The sequence below is a fragment of the Podarcis vaucheri genome, assembly GCF_965113315.1.
Source record: "Podarcis vaucheri genome assembly, chromosome: 3".
NCBI classification, from domain to species: Eukaryota; Metazoa; Chordata; class Lepidosauria; order Squamata; family Lacertidae; genus Podarcis; species Podarcis vaucheri.
The window spans coordinates 127485636-127505329 of NC_138761.1; the positions used below are offsets into that span (position 1 = coordinate 127485636).

General features: G+C 43.7%; 1 protein-coding gene and 1 long non-coding RNA gene across 6 annotated transcripts in view; both read right to left on the reverse strand.

Annotated features, from left to right (window-relative positions):
• CYP39A1 (cytochrome P450 family 39 subfamily A member 1) overlaps positions 1-19694 on the reverse strand; it is an 88061-nt gene that overhangs the window by 29380 nt on the left and 38987 nt on the right. For 3 of the 5 annotated variants that reach the window (XM_082215796.1, XM_082215793.1, XM_082215797.1), the window contains exons 7-10: positions 17120-17218; positions 13551-13641; positions 11502-11635; positions 8451-8546 (exon numbers count right to left, since the gene is read on the reverse strand). In XM_082215796.1, coding sequence (XP_082071922.1) covers positions 8451-8546; positions 11502-11635; positions 13551-13641; positions 17120-17218 — 420 coding nt within the window. Of the gene's footprint in view, positions 1-3101; positions 3191-8450; positions 8547-11501; positions 11636-13550; positions 13642-17119; positions 17219-19694 lie in introns of all 5 variants that reach the window. The other 2 variants (XM_082215795.1, XM_082215794.1) reach the window with 1 other exon arrangement.
• On the reverse strand, positions 8603-11490 carry LOC309528438. Its single transcript, XR_014217744.1, has 2 exons — positions 11277-11490; positions 8603-8912 (listed from the first exon to the last, which is right to left on the reverse strand). It is a non-coding gene; the product is annotated as an uncharacterized lncRNA (long non-coding RNA).

Here is a 19694-nt window from a genome sequence, read left to right on the forward strand (position 1 = left end):
AAGGACTTGTGACCTTGCAGGACAATGTTTTCAGAAGCACTGTTGGGTGCTTTCTGTAAAATAAATGCCCTATTGGATCAGTTAAGTCAGAAGACGGATTTGATGACTAATGCGGCCAGAACATTTGAACAGGTAGTGGGAAACTATATGGAGCCCACCCAGGAACTTAAACAGGAGTGTGCCATGACAGAACAGTTGAGAGAAGAGGATGTTGCTGAATCTTGGGAGCCAGAAAGGGAGGAACTTTTGGCCCTGCAGGAAAATGAGCCTTTGGATTTGACAAATGAACTTGGAAAAAACCAGATTTGGAAAGATAAAATAAAAAAATTCCTTCCAATAGCACCTTAAAGACCAACTAAGTTAGTTCTTGGTATGAGCTTTCGTGTGCATGCACACTTCTTCAGATACACACAGTGTGCATGCACACGAAGATACACACAGTGTATCTGTGAAGATGCACACGAAAGCTCATACCAAGAACTAACTTAGTTGGTCTTTAAGGTGCTACTGGAAGGAATTTTTTTATTTTGACTATGGCAGACCAACACGGCTACCTACCTGTAACTGGAAAGATAAAGTTTGGATTGATTTGGAAATGGGGGGTTGGACTATGCAGAGATGTTTGGACTTTCCGAGTCTGGCAATGGGCCGTCAGATGTTTGGAGCTGTGGGCGCTTCCAATTTTGGAGGGAATTGGAAACACGTCTTAAAATACCACATGGAGTCTAGTCTGGACTATGGGAAAAGGGCTGATTTGTTGAAAAGGGTCAAAAACACTACCAAGCTGGAGTTCCCACGAGTGAAAGGAAAATATGAAGAAGAGCTGCGGAAGGGACATGGAAGAGACTTGAAGGCCTCGTATATAAGATCACCAGGTTAAATGTGCCAGACTAATGGGATAAAAAGGACTGACAAACCCGGGACCAGGAGGAAGAGACGCTGGAAGAAGATTGGATTGTTCTTATTTCTTTTTTCTATCATTAGGAATGTTTTATAAAATTGATGAATGTTAGAAAAATGTTGAAATGAAATTACTTGGCTCTTGTAAAAATGTTTAAAGAATTAGGTAAAAAGGTAATGGTTATGAGAAGTTGGTAAAAATAAGATTTAAGTCTTAAACTTTAAGGTTTTTTATAAGATAAGATGAAAACAGAGTAAGGTAATATAATGACAGAATACTATGAATTATGGAAAGGATTTGCTGTGACAACTATTAATCAAGATACAAGAAAAGGGAGGAGGAGGAGGTCATAGAAAGAAGGTAATGAAAGTGGAGAATTTGAAAATGGTGGTTTTATTTTTTCTTTTTCTTTTTCTGTTTTGTCTTTTTTCTTTGTAATTTAAAAAAATTATACTTTTTTCAATAAATATCATTTAAAAAAAAGAGAGAGAGAATGTTATGAAAATGGTCTATCATTGGTATCTTACTCCCACCAAATTGGCAAAAATGTACAGAACTAGTAGTAAAACTTGCTGGAAATGCAAGGAAAAGGATGGTGACTTCTTTCATATGTGGTGGTCATGTAATAAATTAAAAGAGTTCTGGGAATCGATTTATAACGAGTTAAAAAAGATGTTTAAGTATAGCTTTCCCAAAAAGCCGGAAGAATTCTTGCTAGGTTTGGTGGGAGAAGATATTAAGAAGACTGATCAAAGATTATATTTGTACGCAACAACAGCAGCTAGAGTTCTGATAGCTCAAAAGTGGAAGCAACAGGAGATGCCGACAATAGGAGAATGGCAGATAAAGCTGGTTGAATACGCTGAGATGGCTAAATTGACACACAGAATTCGCAATCAGGAGGAGACAAAGTACCAAAAAGAATAGTGTAAATTTTTGATCTATATAAGTGAGAACTGTACAAATTTGAAAACTTTGGCAGGATTGAAGTAAATCTTATGTCATGTTGTAATATCTAATCAAAGAAACTGTGAACTATAGAATAGAATAGGAAAACTGATGGAAGGGAAGGACGGAAGTCAACAGCTCTACTGAGCATAAAGTAGGATATATGTAATAAGATTTGATGTTTTATTGGTGTTGGTGGGTGATCTTAAATCTCAATAAAAATTATTTATATATTTAAAAAAAAGGAGTAGTGTGTTTATCTGAGTGCTTGTTTTGTACTAAAAGGTAAAGTGACCCCTGACCATTAGGTCCAGTTGTGACCGACTCTGGGGCTGCGGCGCTCATCTTGCTTTATTGGCCGAGGGAGCCGGTGTACTAGAAGTAAAATTCAGTAAGTTTCTTAGACCTGCTCTTGGATACATTCAAATTTCAAACTTGAAAAAAAAAATGGTTGCATCTTTTTTGCAATTTAACTTTGCAAGCTTTCCCACAATTTTTAAAAATATACTGTTACATCATGGAATGTTGGTTGTATTCTAATTCTTAGAAGTGAAAGCCATCAACAACAGAATGTTGACACAGTGCACTTTGTGAGAAAATTGGTTTACACCTATACAAATGGATGCAAAAGCTATTGTTTCAGCTAATGTTTAACATTGCATCCTGCAACATCAACAGAATGCATTGTGACCAAATACTGAAATAAGTATACAGTGGTACCTCGGTTTACGAACTTAATCCGTTCTGGAACTCCGTTCTTAAACCAAATCTGTTCTTAAACTGAAGTGCGCTTTCCCTAATGAGGCCTCCCGCCAATCCATACCCTTCCACCGTTCGGATTCCATTCTTAGACCGAGGTAAAGTTCACAAACCGGGACACTACTTCCAGTTTTGCGGAGTTCGTAAACCGAATAGTTCATAAACAGGACTGTTCTTAAACCGAGGTACCACTGTATGGAGCAACTGAAATTAACTTTACACAGCTTCAGAAGGTGGCAAGGAAACTGTAAATTCAGAGAAACTGCAAGACATTCCTACATGTCACATTATCCAGCATTGCCTTTACCATTCAACTTTGGAAGACCTCCATCAAGGTATCTGCTGTAATAGCTTGTAACAGTAATAAACTTTTCAATCCTTTTTGAAAAAACAAAATCATCTGTGCAGTTTTGTTGTTAAGAGGGAATGAAGTTATAGGAGTAGAGTCGCTCTCTAAAGAGTTTAAGAAATAAACTCCAGCTGTTTTACTGACCTTCCTGGACACTGGTGTCCTCCTCCTCCAAATGCCACAAAACCTTCCAAGGAAACATTTTTCTCTAAATTTGCTTCTTTCCAACGATCCTGTGTGATGAAAATTCCCTTTCTCAAAATCAACTTTGTGGTAAATAAGCTTAATAACAAACACGACCTTCTATTTGGCTAAGCATGGAGTAAGAAGCTACTTTTGTGAGTTTATTTTAAACATTCATAAATTCTAGATCCGGAAGAGAGATAGTAGGGAAGCTTAAAGTGCAGCAAGTGCAGCTGCAGATGTTTTAACGCTCAAAAGCTTCTCTTAGAACCCCAAGAATCCTTGTGATAGCAATGTAAACAAGAACTTGGCTCTCATTTGAATAAAAGGTGTACTTTCAATACCCATGGTTGTGGTTATGTTTTAAATAATTCTCCTTTCCCCAATACTTTCTTCAGTGCAAACTATTATGGCAGTACAAGCTGTTATGACCTTTAGCCATGCCTAAGGAGAAGCATTCAAGTTCCTCTAGGGTAGGCCAGTCCAAACTCAAGTAGGCTGCGATCTACCAGCAAGTCTCAAAAACTGGCAGTGATCTACCACCCTCCAAAGTCATTTAAGTTTATTAAATATGAACAAGTGCCGTAACTAAACAAGTGAGAAAAGTCAAACTATATTTTTATATTAGTTTGCACCAGTGGCGTAGCGTGGGGGGTGCAGGGGGGCGGCCGCACCGCGCGCAACATCTGGGGGTTAGGGTTAGGCAAATTACTTGCCTTGCCCCGGGTGCTGAGAACCCACGCTACGCCACTGGTTTGCACAGATCTGAGGAACCAGCTTCTCTCTCTGTGTGTTAACTCTTTCCCTCCCTCCCTCCCCCTGCCTCCCCCACACACAGCACCCTCACTCTCTCCCTCCACCTCAGTCTTCTGCTTCTGGAGCTTTTCATTCAATCATGTTATTGCACCCACCCCTAAGTTAGTACCCCGCAGGAACACCCTGCCCCCACAAACATCCCAGCCCTCCCTCAGGGCACTGCGTCCCCCTCACACCACCACTGGCGCTCTACCCCCCCCAGCACAGTGCAGAGCAGGCATTGGGGAAGGAAGGCAAGCCTACTTCCATGGCTGCTGGAGGAGGAGGAGGAGCTGAGGCTTGCATGAGACTGACAGTAGCAGCGGCTGCTGCTGCGTCCCAGGCTGCAGAGAAAGGCTTTTCTTTCTCAGCCTGCGACTGATGAAAATTGGTCAGTGATTCCCAAGTCAATCGTGATCAGTGTGTTGGAAATGCCTGCTCCATGAGAACCATGTCCACACAGAAAGTCAGTGCCTTGTAGTGATTCATGTTGGACTACAAGCTGGAAGACCAGTGTTCAAATTCCCAGTCAACCATGAAGCTCCCTGGCTCCCTTGGGTCAGTCACGGTGTGGTGGATGACCCTTGCTCCAAAAAACATGGTCAAAATTAAAGGGTTCAGGAGTTCAGACCAGACCAAATTTCATAAAATCATCCACAGATTTTACTAAAACAAAACCCTATGAAAGAGAGAAACTCCAAATAGCTCAAAAGGTAAGAAAACAACAAACACTAACTTATCCAGCTAATTAACATAAACACACTTAAATCTCAGTAGGCTGAGCAACGGAACAAGATGCTGTCAGAAGCCCAGCCTCTGCTTGGCTGGCTGCCAAGAGCTCCCACCAACCCAGGTTTTATGGGGACTTAGACCATGGGCGTTCACCTCTTCCACCCAATTACCTTGTGACACCGGTCTTGAAGCCTTAACGGGAAACAGCTGTATCTAAGTTAGAATCTCTGAGGTTCTAACTCATTTCCATATAATTTTTAAAGAATCATTTTTTAATTAGTTTTCCAATATACCCCCAATAATAGCCAAATTATAATGATAACAATTAAATCCCAAATTATACAATTATCAAAGTGCCAATCAACTTCCAATTAATACATTTTAGTTAAAGTGGCTCCCCGCATGGTGGTTTGGGTGCATTTCCAATCCTATATCACTGCGTCCCATAAACTTAATTGTCAATTACATTTCAGTTATAATAATAATCCTTTAGTCAACAGCTACATAATTAATGGTTTCCATTTTTGATGTTGTAATATATAAATTTATAAAGCTTCAAGTGAGGAACTCAAACTATTATCTTTATTCTGCCCTGCGTATGAAAACTGTTATATCCATGGATATTTCTTCTGTCCATATATGGTGTTGTCTCTTTCACTTCTTAGCTGTTGTTTTCTCCCATCATGGCTCTGGGCAGAACTGAATCTCCAAGTTTCTCAGGGGTCTTATCTTTCCGTCCCTTGCTTCGATGTCTCGGAACAGGCAGCAGTCTGCTAGAAACCATTCTGTCTCACTAGTAAAACACGCCACAGATCTTTGCCATTTCCCCCTCAGCCTCGGAAAAGGTGAGCAGTTTTCGAATGTGCTGAAGATTTAATACTCCTTTCCAGCTCCCAGAATCTCTGCAGTGTTCTTATCACGGTTCCTAAATTCTTTTCCTTCCAGCAAGAGATTTATGGCTCAATTAAACTTCATCTTAGATTACATTCCATCAGTAGCACACACAAAGGGTTGCCAGATCATAAATATATAAATGCTTCCTTCTCTCCAACCGACTCTCATGCCAAAGAAAATCTTAATTCAAACCTTTGATCCCTGTAGTTAGTATATTCAGCAGTATGTTGTTGCAACCCTTTTCCATCACATGCTGGTACAGTGGTACCTTGGGTTACATACGCTTCAGGTTACAGACGCTTCAGGTTACCGACTCCGCTAACCCAGAAATAGTACCTTGGGTTAAGAACTTTGCTTCAGGATGAGAACAAAAATTGCATGGTGGCAGTGGGAGGCCCCATTAGATAAAGTGCTGCTTCAGGTTAAGAACAGTTTCAGGTTAAGAACAGACCTCCAGAACGAATTAAGTACGTAACCAGATGTACCACTGTACTTTAAAGCCAATTAAAGATCCAATTAAATGGAGAACCTCTGCTTCTTTTTAAATTTTTAAACTTGTTTTCCAAATTTTAACAAATCAATCCAAATTATTTAAACATTTTTTAAATAAAGAAAAATAGGCTTCCAGCTCCAGTTGCAAATATGTCCAATTCTTCCTGATGTTGCTGCTTCATTGTTCTTATTTAATCATCGTTTCATCCTTCTATTTGTTTTAATCCACTTATATAGCTATCCGCTCTTGTTGCCTTGCAGTCAGTTCTTCTGTTGTTTCCCAAATACATAAAAGTCCATTTCCCGTGTGCAGCCCTTCAGGCACTCTTTTCTCAGGTCTGGTGTGTAGAGGGATTAACTGCCATGATTCATTGTCCATTCACATTCCTCTCCTTTAAGGACTCCTTTGAAAGCAGTCCTTCCGTTCTTCAAGGACACACTGAGCCATAAATAAATCCCCGACAAGATGACCATTCCACCATTAAAACTCTGGGGATTATTTTCCACAGCCCACAGTTAAAAATCAAAGACACATATAAACCCCCCCCCCAGTGCAATTAGCAGACCCTCGTCCTTGCAAATCTCATCTCACTACAGATCAAGTCCAAGAATAATTTATATAAAATCCATACTGTCAGGGGTTCAGGAGCAGAGGCAAGGGCAAGGGAGGAAACAGAGAGCGAGGGGGAGGAGGCAGAAGAAAGGATGAGTGATGACGACGACCCGAGATCTCCGAGTCTTTCCAGTGAATCGGAAGATTCACAGAAAGGAGCACCAGTGGCCAGGGCAAGGGGGGAGCCTAGGGGGACACCCCAGGAGGAAAGGGCCAGAGGGAGCTCAGAGGGGAGCAGTTGGAAATCGGGACCAGCGTCACCAACAGAGAGCAGGGGAGAGGAAGGGAGTCAGGTATCAAGCGCTGGCAGCTCACAACAGGAGGGAGGGCACGAGTCAGGAGTGGCCACACCTCCATCAGGGAGCGAAGAAACGGTCAGACGGAAAGTGGAAGGTTGGGCGTGCGCGCCAAGTTCAAATGCACAGGAAGGTGGCGCAGTAAGCAGCCCGGAAAGGGAGCCAGGTCCTAAAGCCCGGCGCAAGGAGACAGAAGGGTCCGGGGGGTCAGCGTCAGAAGAGTCCCGGAAGGAAGAGACCCCGGGGGGCAGAGGGACCCAGAGAAGAACAGTCAGGCGGAAAAGGTGGAGTAAGGCTAGGATATTAAGTTGGTGTACAGGAGGCGGGGACCCAGACAGAGCTTCGCCGATCTAACCATAAGACGTAGAGTTGCACGCAGCAGCTTGAGAATGGGAACTGTAACTCAATAAAGACTTTTACTAAATGATCGCTGGCTAGCGTGATCCTCTGTGAGCTAGGATCGGGGAGCAACTCTGACACATACGTTCGAGAGGGGAGGGTATAGAAAAGCATTGTAAAACCCTTTATAGAGCATAAATCAATGGCTCCCACATTTCTTGATATCAGATAACATCATAACGCCTGCACACGATTCTTCCATTTTGTGAGGAGGTGGTCAGAAAATAAAAGACCCTTAAAAAACACGAAAGCAAACATTGCCCCCCCCCATCATTGTTCCTTACTGTTGTAAGAAATTTCGTGCTTGTTCAAAGTCATTCAGATACCTTCATAGCTCACGGTTAGTTGCAGCCCATTATCATATGCCGCTTCAGGAGCGCCCCATAATTAATGCCAATATTCTGAATTCTTGAGGAACCATTCTCCAATCCTGCTGCCGATGGATGGCGGCTCGTCCGTGGCAGGGACACACTCCCAGGCAGAGATGTGAATAAGCGGCACCGCAGGATGCAGTCAACTCCCCAGAACCCCCCAGGAGCATTGCCAGGAATTTTGCCTCATAAATCCCAGAGGGCAGAGGAGAGCTAGCGCCATGAATCGTGGGTGTGGCCGGAAACCGAGAACCTCTGCTTCTTCACGGCAGCGTGGGAGGGTTCTTGCCAGAAGTCCTTTTGCACTCGGCGCCTCCCTGCCTCCCACATTCCACGCTGGAGCGAGAGGCAGGTGCTGAGATGAACGGCAAGGGAAGTCCATTCCCCCGTCCCTGGGGGTAATTTGCAAGGAAGAGTTGCCCTCTGTCATCCTTGGTTTTTGTTTGCCTGCTGTCGGGGGGGGGCTGCCTCCATTAAGGCAGGCGGGATTGGAAGCCCCTAACCCATTCCCATAAACCAGTCTTAAAGGGGCGATGTCTCCACACACAGCCACTCAGCCTAACCTTCCTCACAGAGGTGCTCAAGTTTTTTGGCAAAGGTGGGCTAACAATGCAACCAGCATCAAATACATACATACATACATACATACATACATACTACACTCCACATCAGCTAGTGGGAAAAGAGAAAAACAAATGGCTCCCATGTTATAACTTACTGGTTTAAAAGTATTGGGCTCAGGAAAATATTTGGGGTTTCTATGAATCCAATATGGAGACAAGGCCAGCAGGTCACCAGCAGGGATAACAAAATTCTAAAAGCAGAAGAACATGCTCTTAATAATAATAATAATAACAATAATAACAATAATAACAACAATATATTTATTTATACTCCACCCATCTGGCTGGGTTTCCCAGCTACTCTAGGCAGCTTCCAACAAAATATTAAAAATACAATAAAACATCAAACATTAAAAACTTCCCTAAACAGGGCTGCCTAATGCACACTTCAAACTCTGTTCCAACAAAGCCAGTCATTTATAAACATATTTATTTCACAAGAACACAGCAGATAATCCTGTCTATATGAGGTCACTAATAAAGTGATGCACTTAGGTAATAATTGATTGTTAGCCAGACCCTAAACACGAAGATGTACTGTGCTTGCTAGCTTTTATCTATGATGCCTTCCAGGGGCGCCGACTTATAAAAAATATTGGGGGGGGCCCATACCGGGGTCCTGTCGCTGCTTCGCTCGGGTAGCCGGGAGAACGCAGTTCGAGGTGGCGGTGTTGGGGAGAGACCCTCGCTCAGGGCGCCACGAGACTTGGCGGCCGGCGGCCTATCTGGGGGGTTTTGGAGTGTATTTCGGCGGAGCGATTGGGGAGGAGGGGGCTTGTTGCCGGATTCTTCAGCTGGGCCGGAGATCCGCTGCTGGGGGGTCCCTGGGCCGAGTTGTGAGCCCGGCCTGCTGAAGGGAGATCCAGCCGATTGTGCGACGGGGATGGCCGGGGCTCTCCGGCTAGGGCACGCGGCTGGCTGGCTGGCTGGCGAGGGAGCAGGTGGGGAGGAGGCGGTTAGGAAACGCGCCCGCGCGCCCGATTGCCACGAAGTCCGAAGGGTGCGTGTGTGGAATTAAAAAGCAAAAACGAGATACGGGCAGGGCAGGCAAAGAGTTTTCCGCAAGAGGATGGAGGGCAGGTTGAAGAGAAAATCACTCAGGATGAGACAGTCAAATCAGCCATGATAAAATGGGCTCAGGATATTGGGTATAACATCATGTTTGAGGACTGGGAAAGGTTATGGACCACCGGAATGAAATTCACGGCATGTAATGCCTTGAAGGAAAATATTATGAAAATGATTTATAGGTGGTACATGACCCCAGTCAAGCTTGCAAAAATATATCACCTGTCTGATAATAAATGTTGGAAATGTAAGGAGGCTGAAGGGACATTCTTTCACCTCCGGTGGACTTGTCCAAAAGTGAAGGCCTTCTGGGAAATGATCTATAATGAGTTAAAAAATGTATTTAAGTATACCTTTCCCAAGAAACCAGAGGCCTTCCTCTTGGGCATTGTTGGCCAGAAAGGGTTAAAGAAGGATAGAACTTTCTTTATATATGCTACTACAGCAGCAAGAATACTTATCGCAAAATATTGAAAGACACAAGATTTGCCCACACTGGAAGAGTGGCAGACGCAATTGATGGACTACATGGAACTGGCTGAAATGACTGGCAGAATCTGAGATTTGGGAGAAGAAACAACGGAAGAGGACTGGAAAAAATTTAAGGACTATTTACAAAAACAATATAAGTTGTATGAATGTTAAAAATTTACACGATTCGGAAACTATAGCTTCAGCAATTAGATTTGGGAAACAGGAAATTATATTTTAAGTAAGGAAAGGTCAAAATCTAAGGTAATACTATGTTTAAGATATAAGTAACTGATGAAAAGTATGTTAAATTTAGAGGTATAGTATTTGAAAAGTACAAAATAAGGTACGAAACAAGGTAATAATTTGCTGATATCTTTATTATAAAGAATGCAGGGTAAGGGAGATGCAAGGAAGTCCAGTTAGTTATATAAAAAATGTGTTGAATGGTTGGTTTTCTTTTCTTCTTTTTCTTTTTTTCTTTTTCTTGTTCTTTTACTTTTTTCTTCAGTGTATGTTTCTAACTTTGTATTTGAAAACTTAATAAAATATTTATAAAAAAAAGAGAGAGAGAAAATCATTTCGCTTTTCTGGGGCGCAGGGAAGTCTCAGAGCCAGAGGTTGGGGAAGGGACCCCCTTTGCTCTGCCCTCTTCTCCCGTCTTAGATTCGCATGGGGGTCCCCGCCCGAGCTTGCGTGGCCACCGGGCCACACAAGGGCCGCGCTCTACGCGGCGCACCTTGCTAGCCGCGCAGCTGTCCTCCGCGGCTGCGGAGCGGCCCTGCACCGGTGCCCAGCCCCTCTGGGCGCCCGCTGCGCTGCCAATGACAAGTGGGCGACGTCGCGGGCGGGGAAGGCGTCGCTTTCTTTCCCGATCCTTCATCCTCCGAGTCTTCCAGCCCTTTTTTGGGTTGGAAGCTCGTCTCGTTCGCCCTTCTCCTTTCTTCACCCTGCGCGCAATTTTCCTCCCTCGTCTCCCTCCCCATTTCTCCTTCCTGACTGACTGACGGGCTTGGGCTCGGGCTCGGGATCTGGCTCGGGCTTTGGCTCGGGCAGCCACAGCGTCGGCGGTGTTGGCGATCGGCGGCGCGGGGGGATGGCCCTCCCGGGGGAGCCGGCGCAGCTCAATGGGGTTGCCAAGGAGACAGGCCGGCCGCCCCCCGCCCCCGGCCCGCCGCCCCCCGCCGCGCCGGTGCCCGTTATCGAGCTGGTGCGCGCCGGGCGCCCTATAAAAGCCGCGGACGCGCCAAGCGTCGACAGGCAGAGCCAGCGCGGCGGCGGCGCTCTGCTGGAGGGGCGCCCGAGATTATTGGGGGGGCTGAGCCCCCCCAAACGAATTTTTGAGGGGGCTCGGGCCCCCTCAAGCCCCATGGAGTCGGCGCCTATGATGCCTTCATTGGAGTAGAATCTCACATAAATTTCAGCATCCCTCGTTATCTTCAAGACAGGGAAAGAGGCTGGAGAGGGTGTCCTTTGTGCTAAATAGATGACTTGACAGGAATTTCTATGTGTATCTGTATGTTTCATACATTCAACAACATATTCATTTTGAAGATTATTGAATGAAGAACTGTGGTACACTATTACCGTCATTAAGAAAACCTTACTTGAATTGTCATTGGAGCGATCACTTTCTTGATGATGGCACCTGGTGCCCTTAATCGTATTGTTTCCAAAATACACCACTTGATAAATGGGAACCTTTTTAGGTCATCTTCAGATAACTGGATGTTTTCTTTACCTGCAAAAGTCACATACAAAAGCCCAGTTACTGAAACACTGCAAGCTTTCCCATATCTTTATGTGAATTCACAGTCATGCAAGAGTGGGAACTCTTAATGAGAGCAGTAGAACTCAGGTTAAGTATAATGAGAGAAAGATGGTGTGACTACGATCAAATTTTGGAGGAGAAGTTACAAATGTTAAACAGTTGAAACAATATTTATTCACTCTAAGGGAGCTGGGCATGTTTAGCCTGGAGAAGAGGAGGTTAAGGGGTGATATGATAGCCATGTTCAAATATATAAAAGGATGTCACATAGAGGAGGGAGAAAGGTTGTTTTCTGCTGCTCCAGAGAAGCGGACACGGAGCAATGGATCCAAACTACAAGGAAGAAGATTCCACCTAAACATTAGGAAGAACTTCCTGACAGTAAGAGCTGTTCGACAGTGGAATTTGCTGCCAAGGAGTGTGGTGGAGTCTCCTACTTTGGAGGTCTTTAAGCAGAGGCTTGACAACCATATGTCAGGAGTGCTCTGATGGTGTTTCCTGCTTGGCAGGGGGTTGGACTCAATGGCCCTGGTGGTCTCTTCCAACTCTATGATTCTATGATTCCTCTCTGGCAGCCCTACCATATCAAATGCCCTATAATCTTACTCAACAAGTGGGTTGTAAAGTGCAGTAGAGGGTTGGGCCTTGCTTGCTTGCTTAGAAAGTGCAAGGCAGTGCTGGGTGGATGCCTTTGGCAGACCAGCTCTTGGTTCATTTGGAGCACTTGGTTCATAACAGGCACCCTTTCCCTTTTTTTACCCACTGTGGGTTTCACTCATTTGACATGACAAGGATTCAGGCATTTCAACTTGCAATAAATTAATTAATAAATTTGTGAGTTCCCCAAAATACAATGAGTTCATGACAAGAGTTTTTATCTTATCTCCCTGGCAGCTTCCCTCATGCTTGGCAGGAAATCCCATTGTTCAAGATAGCAGAACAAGTCATTGGCCTATAGTGTTAGAAAGTACCGTATTTTTCTGTGTATAAGACTAGGGTTTTTTTTTAACCAAAAAAACAAGGTTTAAAATTGGAGCATGTCTTATACACAGGTAGTGCTGAGGGATGTTTTCTTAATTTGGAGTCCCCCAAAATAGGGGGCGCCTTATACATGGGGGCATCTTATTCATGAAAAAATATGGTATATTCTTCACAGATGCTACTGTATACCACTCCCTACACCCTTCAGTCTAGAAGATATAATTTCTGGCACCCGTTACTTCTTGTAGCAGTAGGGACCTTTTATGTCTTAGTTTAGAGTTATGAATAGATTACAATATTCATAATTAATGCTGCCACGCACCCAAATAATTTTGTTTCTCTCTCTTTTCTTGCAATAAAAGAAAGCTTTGCTTTAGTCAGGTCTGGACCTACATTCTTGGGTTACACACAAACTACTCAGACCCATTCAAGGACAGTGCCTGGTTCATCTCTACCCAAAGTTCCCCCTCCTCTCAAGGTGTGTTTAAAGGGATACTTGGGCGACAGGTTCATACACAAGGTTTTCCAATAGACATGTATGTTTAATAATAGGCAGGATTTGACACTTCTTCACAAGCGTATTCTTCTGGCCAATTCCCATGTGATTAAAAAAAAAAAAACTAAGATATGTGCGTAGATTAATCCCAGTTGGAACATAAGTGTAGTTATACAAATGTCTACTTCAATATCAAGAAGTACCTGGGGCATATGTCTCAACACTAAAACAATAAGCATTTTGTGATCCTCAGATTGCACCCAATACCAATTCACTGCTTACTGCCATGTCTAAATTAATTTGGTGAAATCCTTCAGATCAAAGCCTATGATAGATGCACATAGATGCAGATATGCAGACTGTTCCAAACAGTTCCGATGTCATAGTAAGGCATTTAGGCATATTCACCTGATTTTCTATAAACCGGTTCTAGTTCATCCATGACTTTTTTGTAAACAGAAGGTTGAGATAGAATAAATGCTAGTGTCCAGAATGAAACCTAAAGAAAGACCAGAGGAAATGGTCATAGAATGACCTGAGGAAATTACACATTAACCCATAGAATTTGTTGTCACTGTGAGTGCTGACAGCCACTACCTCAGATGTCTTTAAAGTGGGATTGGAAAGATTCACATGGAATGGGTTTTTCAATGGCTCCTAGTTTAAGTGGCTAACCTGCTATATTCAGAGGTAGCAAGTCTCTGAATATCAGCGGCTATGACCCTCATGTCCTTCTAGTGGGCTTTCAGGAGCATCTCATTGCACACGATGGGACTAAACAGCCAGGACTCCTCTTATTCTCTTCCTAATGATTAAACAGTATGTACATTTGTTTGTTTGTTTTTAAAGTTCTTCTTCTTATTATTATTTCCCCCCATTCTTTATGATCACACTTTCATCTAGGGATGTCGAATAATTTACAAAAAAAAATCATTCAGTTGAAAATCTAACAATAACATGCATCAAAACCATCCTTCTATTAGTTATACATAACAGTATATACTTTTGTCCCTACTCATTTATCCTATTTTTTTTATTCCCCCCCTTACTCCCTCCCCTTTACCCCTCCCCCCAAAACTTGTTCTTTCTTCATATCTTTAACCATGTGCACAGATTATTCATTCTAATTTGGATGCTTGGGTTGGCTTTCCCCCGTGCTATCCAGTTCCTATAACTTGTCCTTTTATCCAAAATCTTTTGACATTTGTTTTCCCATGTATCTTCTGTCATTACCTGTTCAAATATATCAGATTGTATATATTCAAAAACATAGTCATTCCATTTTTTCATTGTCCATTTATCATTTTCTTTCCATCCTAATACAATAACAAGCATACCAGCTAAGATCATAAGACCAGACATTTGACCTTGAATAAGAATGTGCCCAGAAGAAGTTTTAGTGCTTGCTTTTTGCAAGACAAGCGCTTTACTGGAACAGCTACATGAGAAGATGGATTTGATGACTGTTGCAGTTAGCAATTTTGGACAAAGAGTGAATACCTATATAGAAACCACGCAGGAACCAATCCAGGAATTTGCTTTGACAGGGCAAGTTGTGCAGGAGACAAAGGAAGAGGTTGTTGCTGAACCTCAAGTAATAGAAATGGAGAGAGTTGCGGCCTTGCAGGAACATAAGTTGTTGTTTCTGACGACTGAACCTGGAAAAAGTCAGATTTGGAGAGACTGAGTACTGTTTGGTTTGGAGATGGGAAGTTGGATAGACCCCCCTATGCAGGGATGTTTTGACATTTGGGATCTGGTTTTGGGCCAGGGGGAGTTTGGAGTTGTGGGGGCCCTTAACCTTGGAGGGACTTTGAAATATGCCTTCAAATATCTTTTGGATTTCAGTGCTGACTATGGAGAATGGGCTGACCTGTCGAGAAGGGATAAAGATACTGTCAAGTTGGAGTCTCCCCGAGATCTACCCCTCAGTGAGAAAGGAAGGAAATTAAGAATAAGATCAGCAGAAGACAAAGTACAGGTATAAATATGAAGAAGACCTGCAGAAGGGACATGGAAAAGACTTAAGAGCCTCAGATAGAAGGTCACCAGGTTGATGGACTAGATGGAAGGGATAGAAAGGACTGACAAAACCCAAGACCAGGAAAAAGAGACGATGGATGAAGATTAGAAGAAAGTTTTAAAAATTCATTTAGAGAATTTTTGTAAAATTAATGAGTGTTAGAAAAAATGTTGGAATGAAACTATTTGGCTTTAGTAGAAATGCTGTAAGGAATTCTGTATAAATAAGTTTTAAGTTTTAAGCTTTAGCGCTTTTTATGGTAAGATAAGGTTAAAATAAATTAAGGTAATTTAATGACAGAATATAGTTGTCAGGGAACTGACATCAGAGGAAAGGGAGTTGATAGGGCTCCCAGAGACTGGGAGAGAGTCAGCAGCCAAAGCAGGGACCAGCAGGGGGAGCGAGGGGTCTCTGGAGGAGGATCTCAGTAATGCTGAGAGAGACGCAGCAGCCCAGGCAGGAAACAGCAGGGGAGAGAAAGGGGTGAGAGACACGTCCAGCGAAAATAGCGGGGAGGTGTCAGAAGCAACTGTAGGGAGACCCATACTTCGCCGGAAGCTGCCACGTCGTGAGTCCAGGAGACGCGTTTCCGTTAAGGAGCTTCTTTGCTGGAAACGCTTCCGCAGGCAGCCACTGTCAGACTCTACTAGTGACTAGAGCAGACATGTCTGAGGAGCTCTGTCACACACAGAGGTTTGTGGAGCCGCACAAACTCTGAGGGGGCACAATTTTAAGCACAAGCAGCTAATCATCCCCTGACAATAGTGAAAGATGGAAAGGATTTGCTGAGATAATTAATAACTAGAATACAAAAAAGGAAGGTGTGAGGAGGTTGATGAAACAAGTTAATGAAAGATAAAGATTTGGGAATATTGGATTTGGTTTTTAAATTTTTTGTCTGCTTTTGTTTTTGGTTTTGATGTATTGTGTGTTTTGTTTTTTCCCTTTTTTCTTTTTATTGACTTGTATTGTTGAATTCCTTTTTTTGTCTATCTTTTTTCCTTTTTCTTATTTTTTCTTCTCTTTTTTGTAATTTTAAATTCTCAATAAATATCATTTTTTTAAAAAAAAAACAGAGTGAGAAAAAGTTACACCAGTCTCTGCTTGCATCAGACCCCAACTTAGAAGGTTGCTTAATACGTTTCTTTCTATAAGGACAAGAGACTTACTCTTTTAAAAAATGCGACCTCAGAGTCTGGGGCCCCAGTTGCTGGCATGGGCCCTGGTGCAATTATTGTGATTTCCTGGTGTTCAAACAAATCACCTTATCAGTCACATGCCTGACTTCACTCACTGGCTATAAACATCAACACAGGAGCAGCTAGCCCAGGTCATTGGAAAGAAAATACATAGAAATTGCACATTGTTCCATAACTTTCTTCCTCGAAGGGCTAGAGACTTACCGTATATTTCGCCCCATAGGGCGCTCCGGCCCATAAGGGGGGGGGGGGTAAAGAGGTTTTTTTGTCCCCCCCCCGGCGCGAGGCTGGGGCGGGGAAGCCCGAGCTTCCCCCAACCCCAGCCCCCGGAACAGGCTGCTCTCCGCAAGCCGTGGGAGACCTCCCGCAGCTTGCGCAGAGCTACCTGAAGCCCCGACGCGACTGCTCAGCGCGACGGGGCTTCTGGATAAGAGGCATCTCTGCGCAAGCTGGGGGTGCCCGGCGGGAACTCCCACGGGCTCCCAAGGCTTGCAGATAGCTTCCTGAAGCCTGGAGAGCGAGAGGGGTCGATGCGCACCGATCCCTCTTGCTCTCCAGGCTTCAGCAAAAGCCTGCATTCGCCCCATAGGACGCACACACATTTCCCCTTCGTTTTTGGAGGGGGGAAAGTGTGTCCTATAGGGCGAAAAATGCAGTACTTTTCTAAGAAACTGAAGGCTCAGAAAACTGCCTGCCAGTGGCTCCTTGATTCACTTTACTCACTGAAGGAAGCATACTTTCTGTCTCATACTTACAGGAATTGCATTAGCTTGAGATGCCCAAAGGAGTAAGAGGCCATAATTAGCACTGAAAGTCTTTCCTTGCAAAGTGTCTAGGACATGTTGCCAAAGTGTCTGTTAAAATCAGAAGAACACAGACCAAATAAAAATCAAAAGAACACAGACCAAATAAAAATAGCATACACTAATGGGGTAACAAGTCATTCTCACAGAGCAGCCATATTTTACTTTGAACACAAGCTATTTCTATAACAAGCTGACTTACACCGGCCACTGGCTATCGAGTGCTTTTTATTTCAAATTTTGTAGAATTGTAGAATCATGGAGTTGGAAGGGACCCTGAGGATCATGTAGTCCAACCCCCTGCAAGGCAGGAACAGGCAGCTGTCCCAGATGGGGATCGAACCTGTTATCATGGTGCACCATGCTCTAACCAATTTATATGAAATTTTAATGACAATCTTTCCTCCTTGTGAAAGAGGCTATTTTAAGGCCTCTTTTGCTGGGAAGGTGAGAGAAATTTCATGGGGCAGGGGATGAGGAGGAGGAAGATGTGTGTGTGGCTGTTTCCCCTTGCACTGCAAGTTTTACTATGGAAGAGGTGGCCCTGCCTTCTCTTGCAGAGGTGTGAGGCTCTGCACACACACAAGCTTCCTTCCTTACACCATTTTCTAGAATGCCCAAGTGACCACACTTCCTTCAGGTACAGATGATGGGGAAAGATGCAAGTGTCAAATCTGTTGCCTCATGCTAGCTGGTATTTCCCCGTGCTCTGCTCATCACCAATTTCATTTGGATTTTAATGTGAGCCCTGCCTGATCCACACTTTAAGAAACAATAGCCAAGCCAAAACACAGTTAACCTTCAAATTTTGTAAAAATTCTCTGAATTGTGTGACGCAGTTCTCCAGTCAAATAATGTGTACAGAAATGTGTATATTAAGGGAAGGGGTGCATAAAAATGCATATATTAGTGAAAATAACATATAAAATATTATTGTACTAAAATGCATTGACTATTATTATTATTATTATTATGGATCTCTTGGGGGGGAATGTTTAGAGTGGGCAAAATTGCATGCATGTATGTATTTGAACAAATTTGCACTAAAAGCTTGGCTGTTTTCCATGAGGACTTTTTTCCTTAAGCAAAATGATTCTGAACTGAACTGATTGGGAACTGATTCAGAAACTGACCTATTCTTTCATCCTAACTGCAACCCAGGTGGGAGAGATAGGCACTGATGGTCAGACCACAAAGAAGCCCAAGCACAAGAGTTATTTTTTATGATCCCATGCTTCTAAATATTTGTTAAATGGAAATAGGTACATTTTACATCTTCAAGATGACAGTAGGGAAGAAATGTGTACACCCCACACGCCCTTGTTCATTGTCATTGTATGTTTTATTGCTGCTAGCTGCTTTTAATTGCCAGAGTACCGTACCTTTGCGTCTATAGGGTGCCCCCATGTATACGACGCCCCCTATTTTGGGGTGCTATAATTTAAGAAAATGGGGGGAGATGGCTATATTACCAGAGTTGCTGAGCTTTTTTGGGGGGGATTGCCTACAGTTGCTGAGTCTCTGGGGGGGGTTGCTTTTGGGAAGGATTGTGCAGAGTTGTTGGGCTTTTGGGGGGATTGCCCATGGGGGGTGCAGAAAATCACTAACCCTAAAGACGAGCTCAGAATTGCTCGCGTCGCAAAAGCCGACAAGCACCTGCCCATTTGCAAACACAATCTGGAAACCAAACACCCAATTGCCGCAGCGGCAGCCAATCCAAGGCAGGCCTTGACGCAGCAACCAATCACTCACCAAATCGCCATTTACAAGCTGCAGCTTGCGGCTGCAACCAATCACCCAGTCCCCCAATGTACTGCCCGTGTATTAGACGAGCTCTGTTTTTAAACACTATTTTGGAGTAAAAAACCCTCGTCTAATACATGGAAAAGTATGGTAAATCTGTGCTCTCGTTATGCCAAAACTAAAGAAACACCACTGCGACATTGCTAGAAAGAACCCTTGATCCAGTACATGCTGAGTCTTGGAATGGGGAAATACACAACCAGAACATACAAAAACCATGTGAGGAAAATGTCTTATGGCAGCTCTGGAGCTTGTGTAATGTTCTGCAATTGATGGGGTATGTGGCAATGGAATGAGGGCGTAGCATTAGATTCAAATGTGTTCCTCCCCATATTTCTCACCCGCATGCTTCCCACAGCTCAACCCCTTCATTTGCTCCACCAACGTATCTCTGTTAGCAGAATGGCTAGTGGCCTATCTGGCATTCTGCCGAAATGAAGAAGTGTGCATTCACACGAAAGCTCATACCAAGAACTAACTTAGTTGCAGTGGCGTAGCGTGGGTTGTCAGCACCCGGGGCAAGGCAAGTAATTTGCGCCCCCTAACCCGTGGATTTTAGCACCCGAGTGCGAGCGCGCGCCCCCCCACATGTTGCACCTGGTGCAGCCAGCACCCTTGGCACTCCCCACGCTACGCCACTGTTCCAACGTTCAGCTTCACTGGATGCCCACGAATTATATTGTACAGAGAGAGGGATAAAAACTTTGCTCTCTGTCCACTCTCT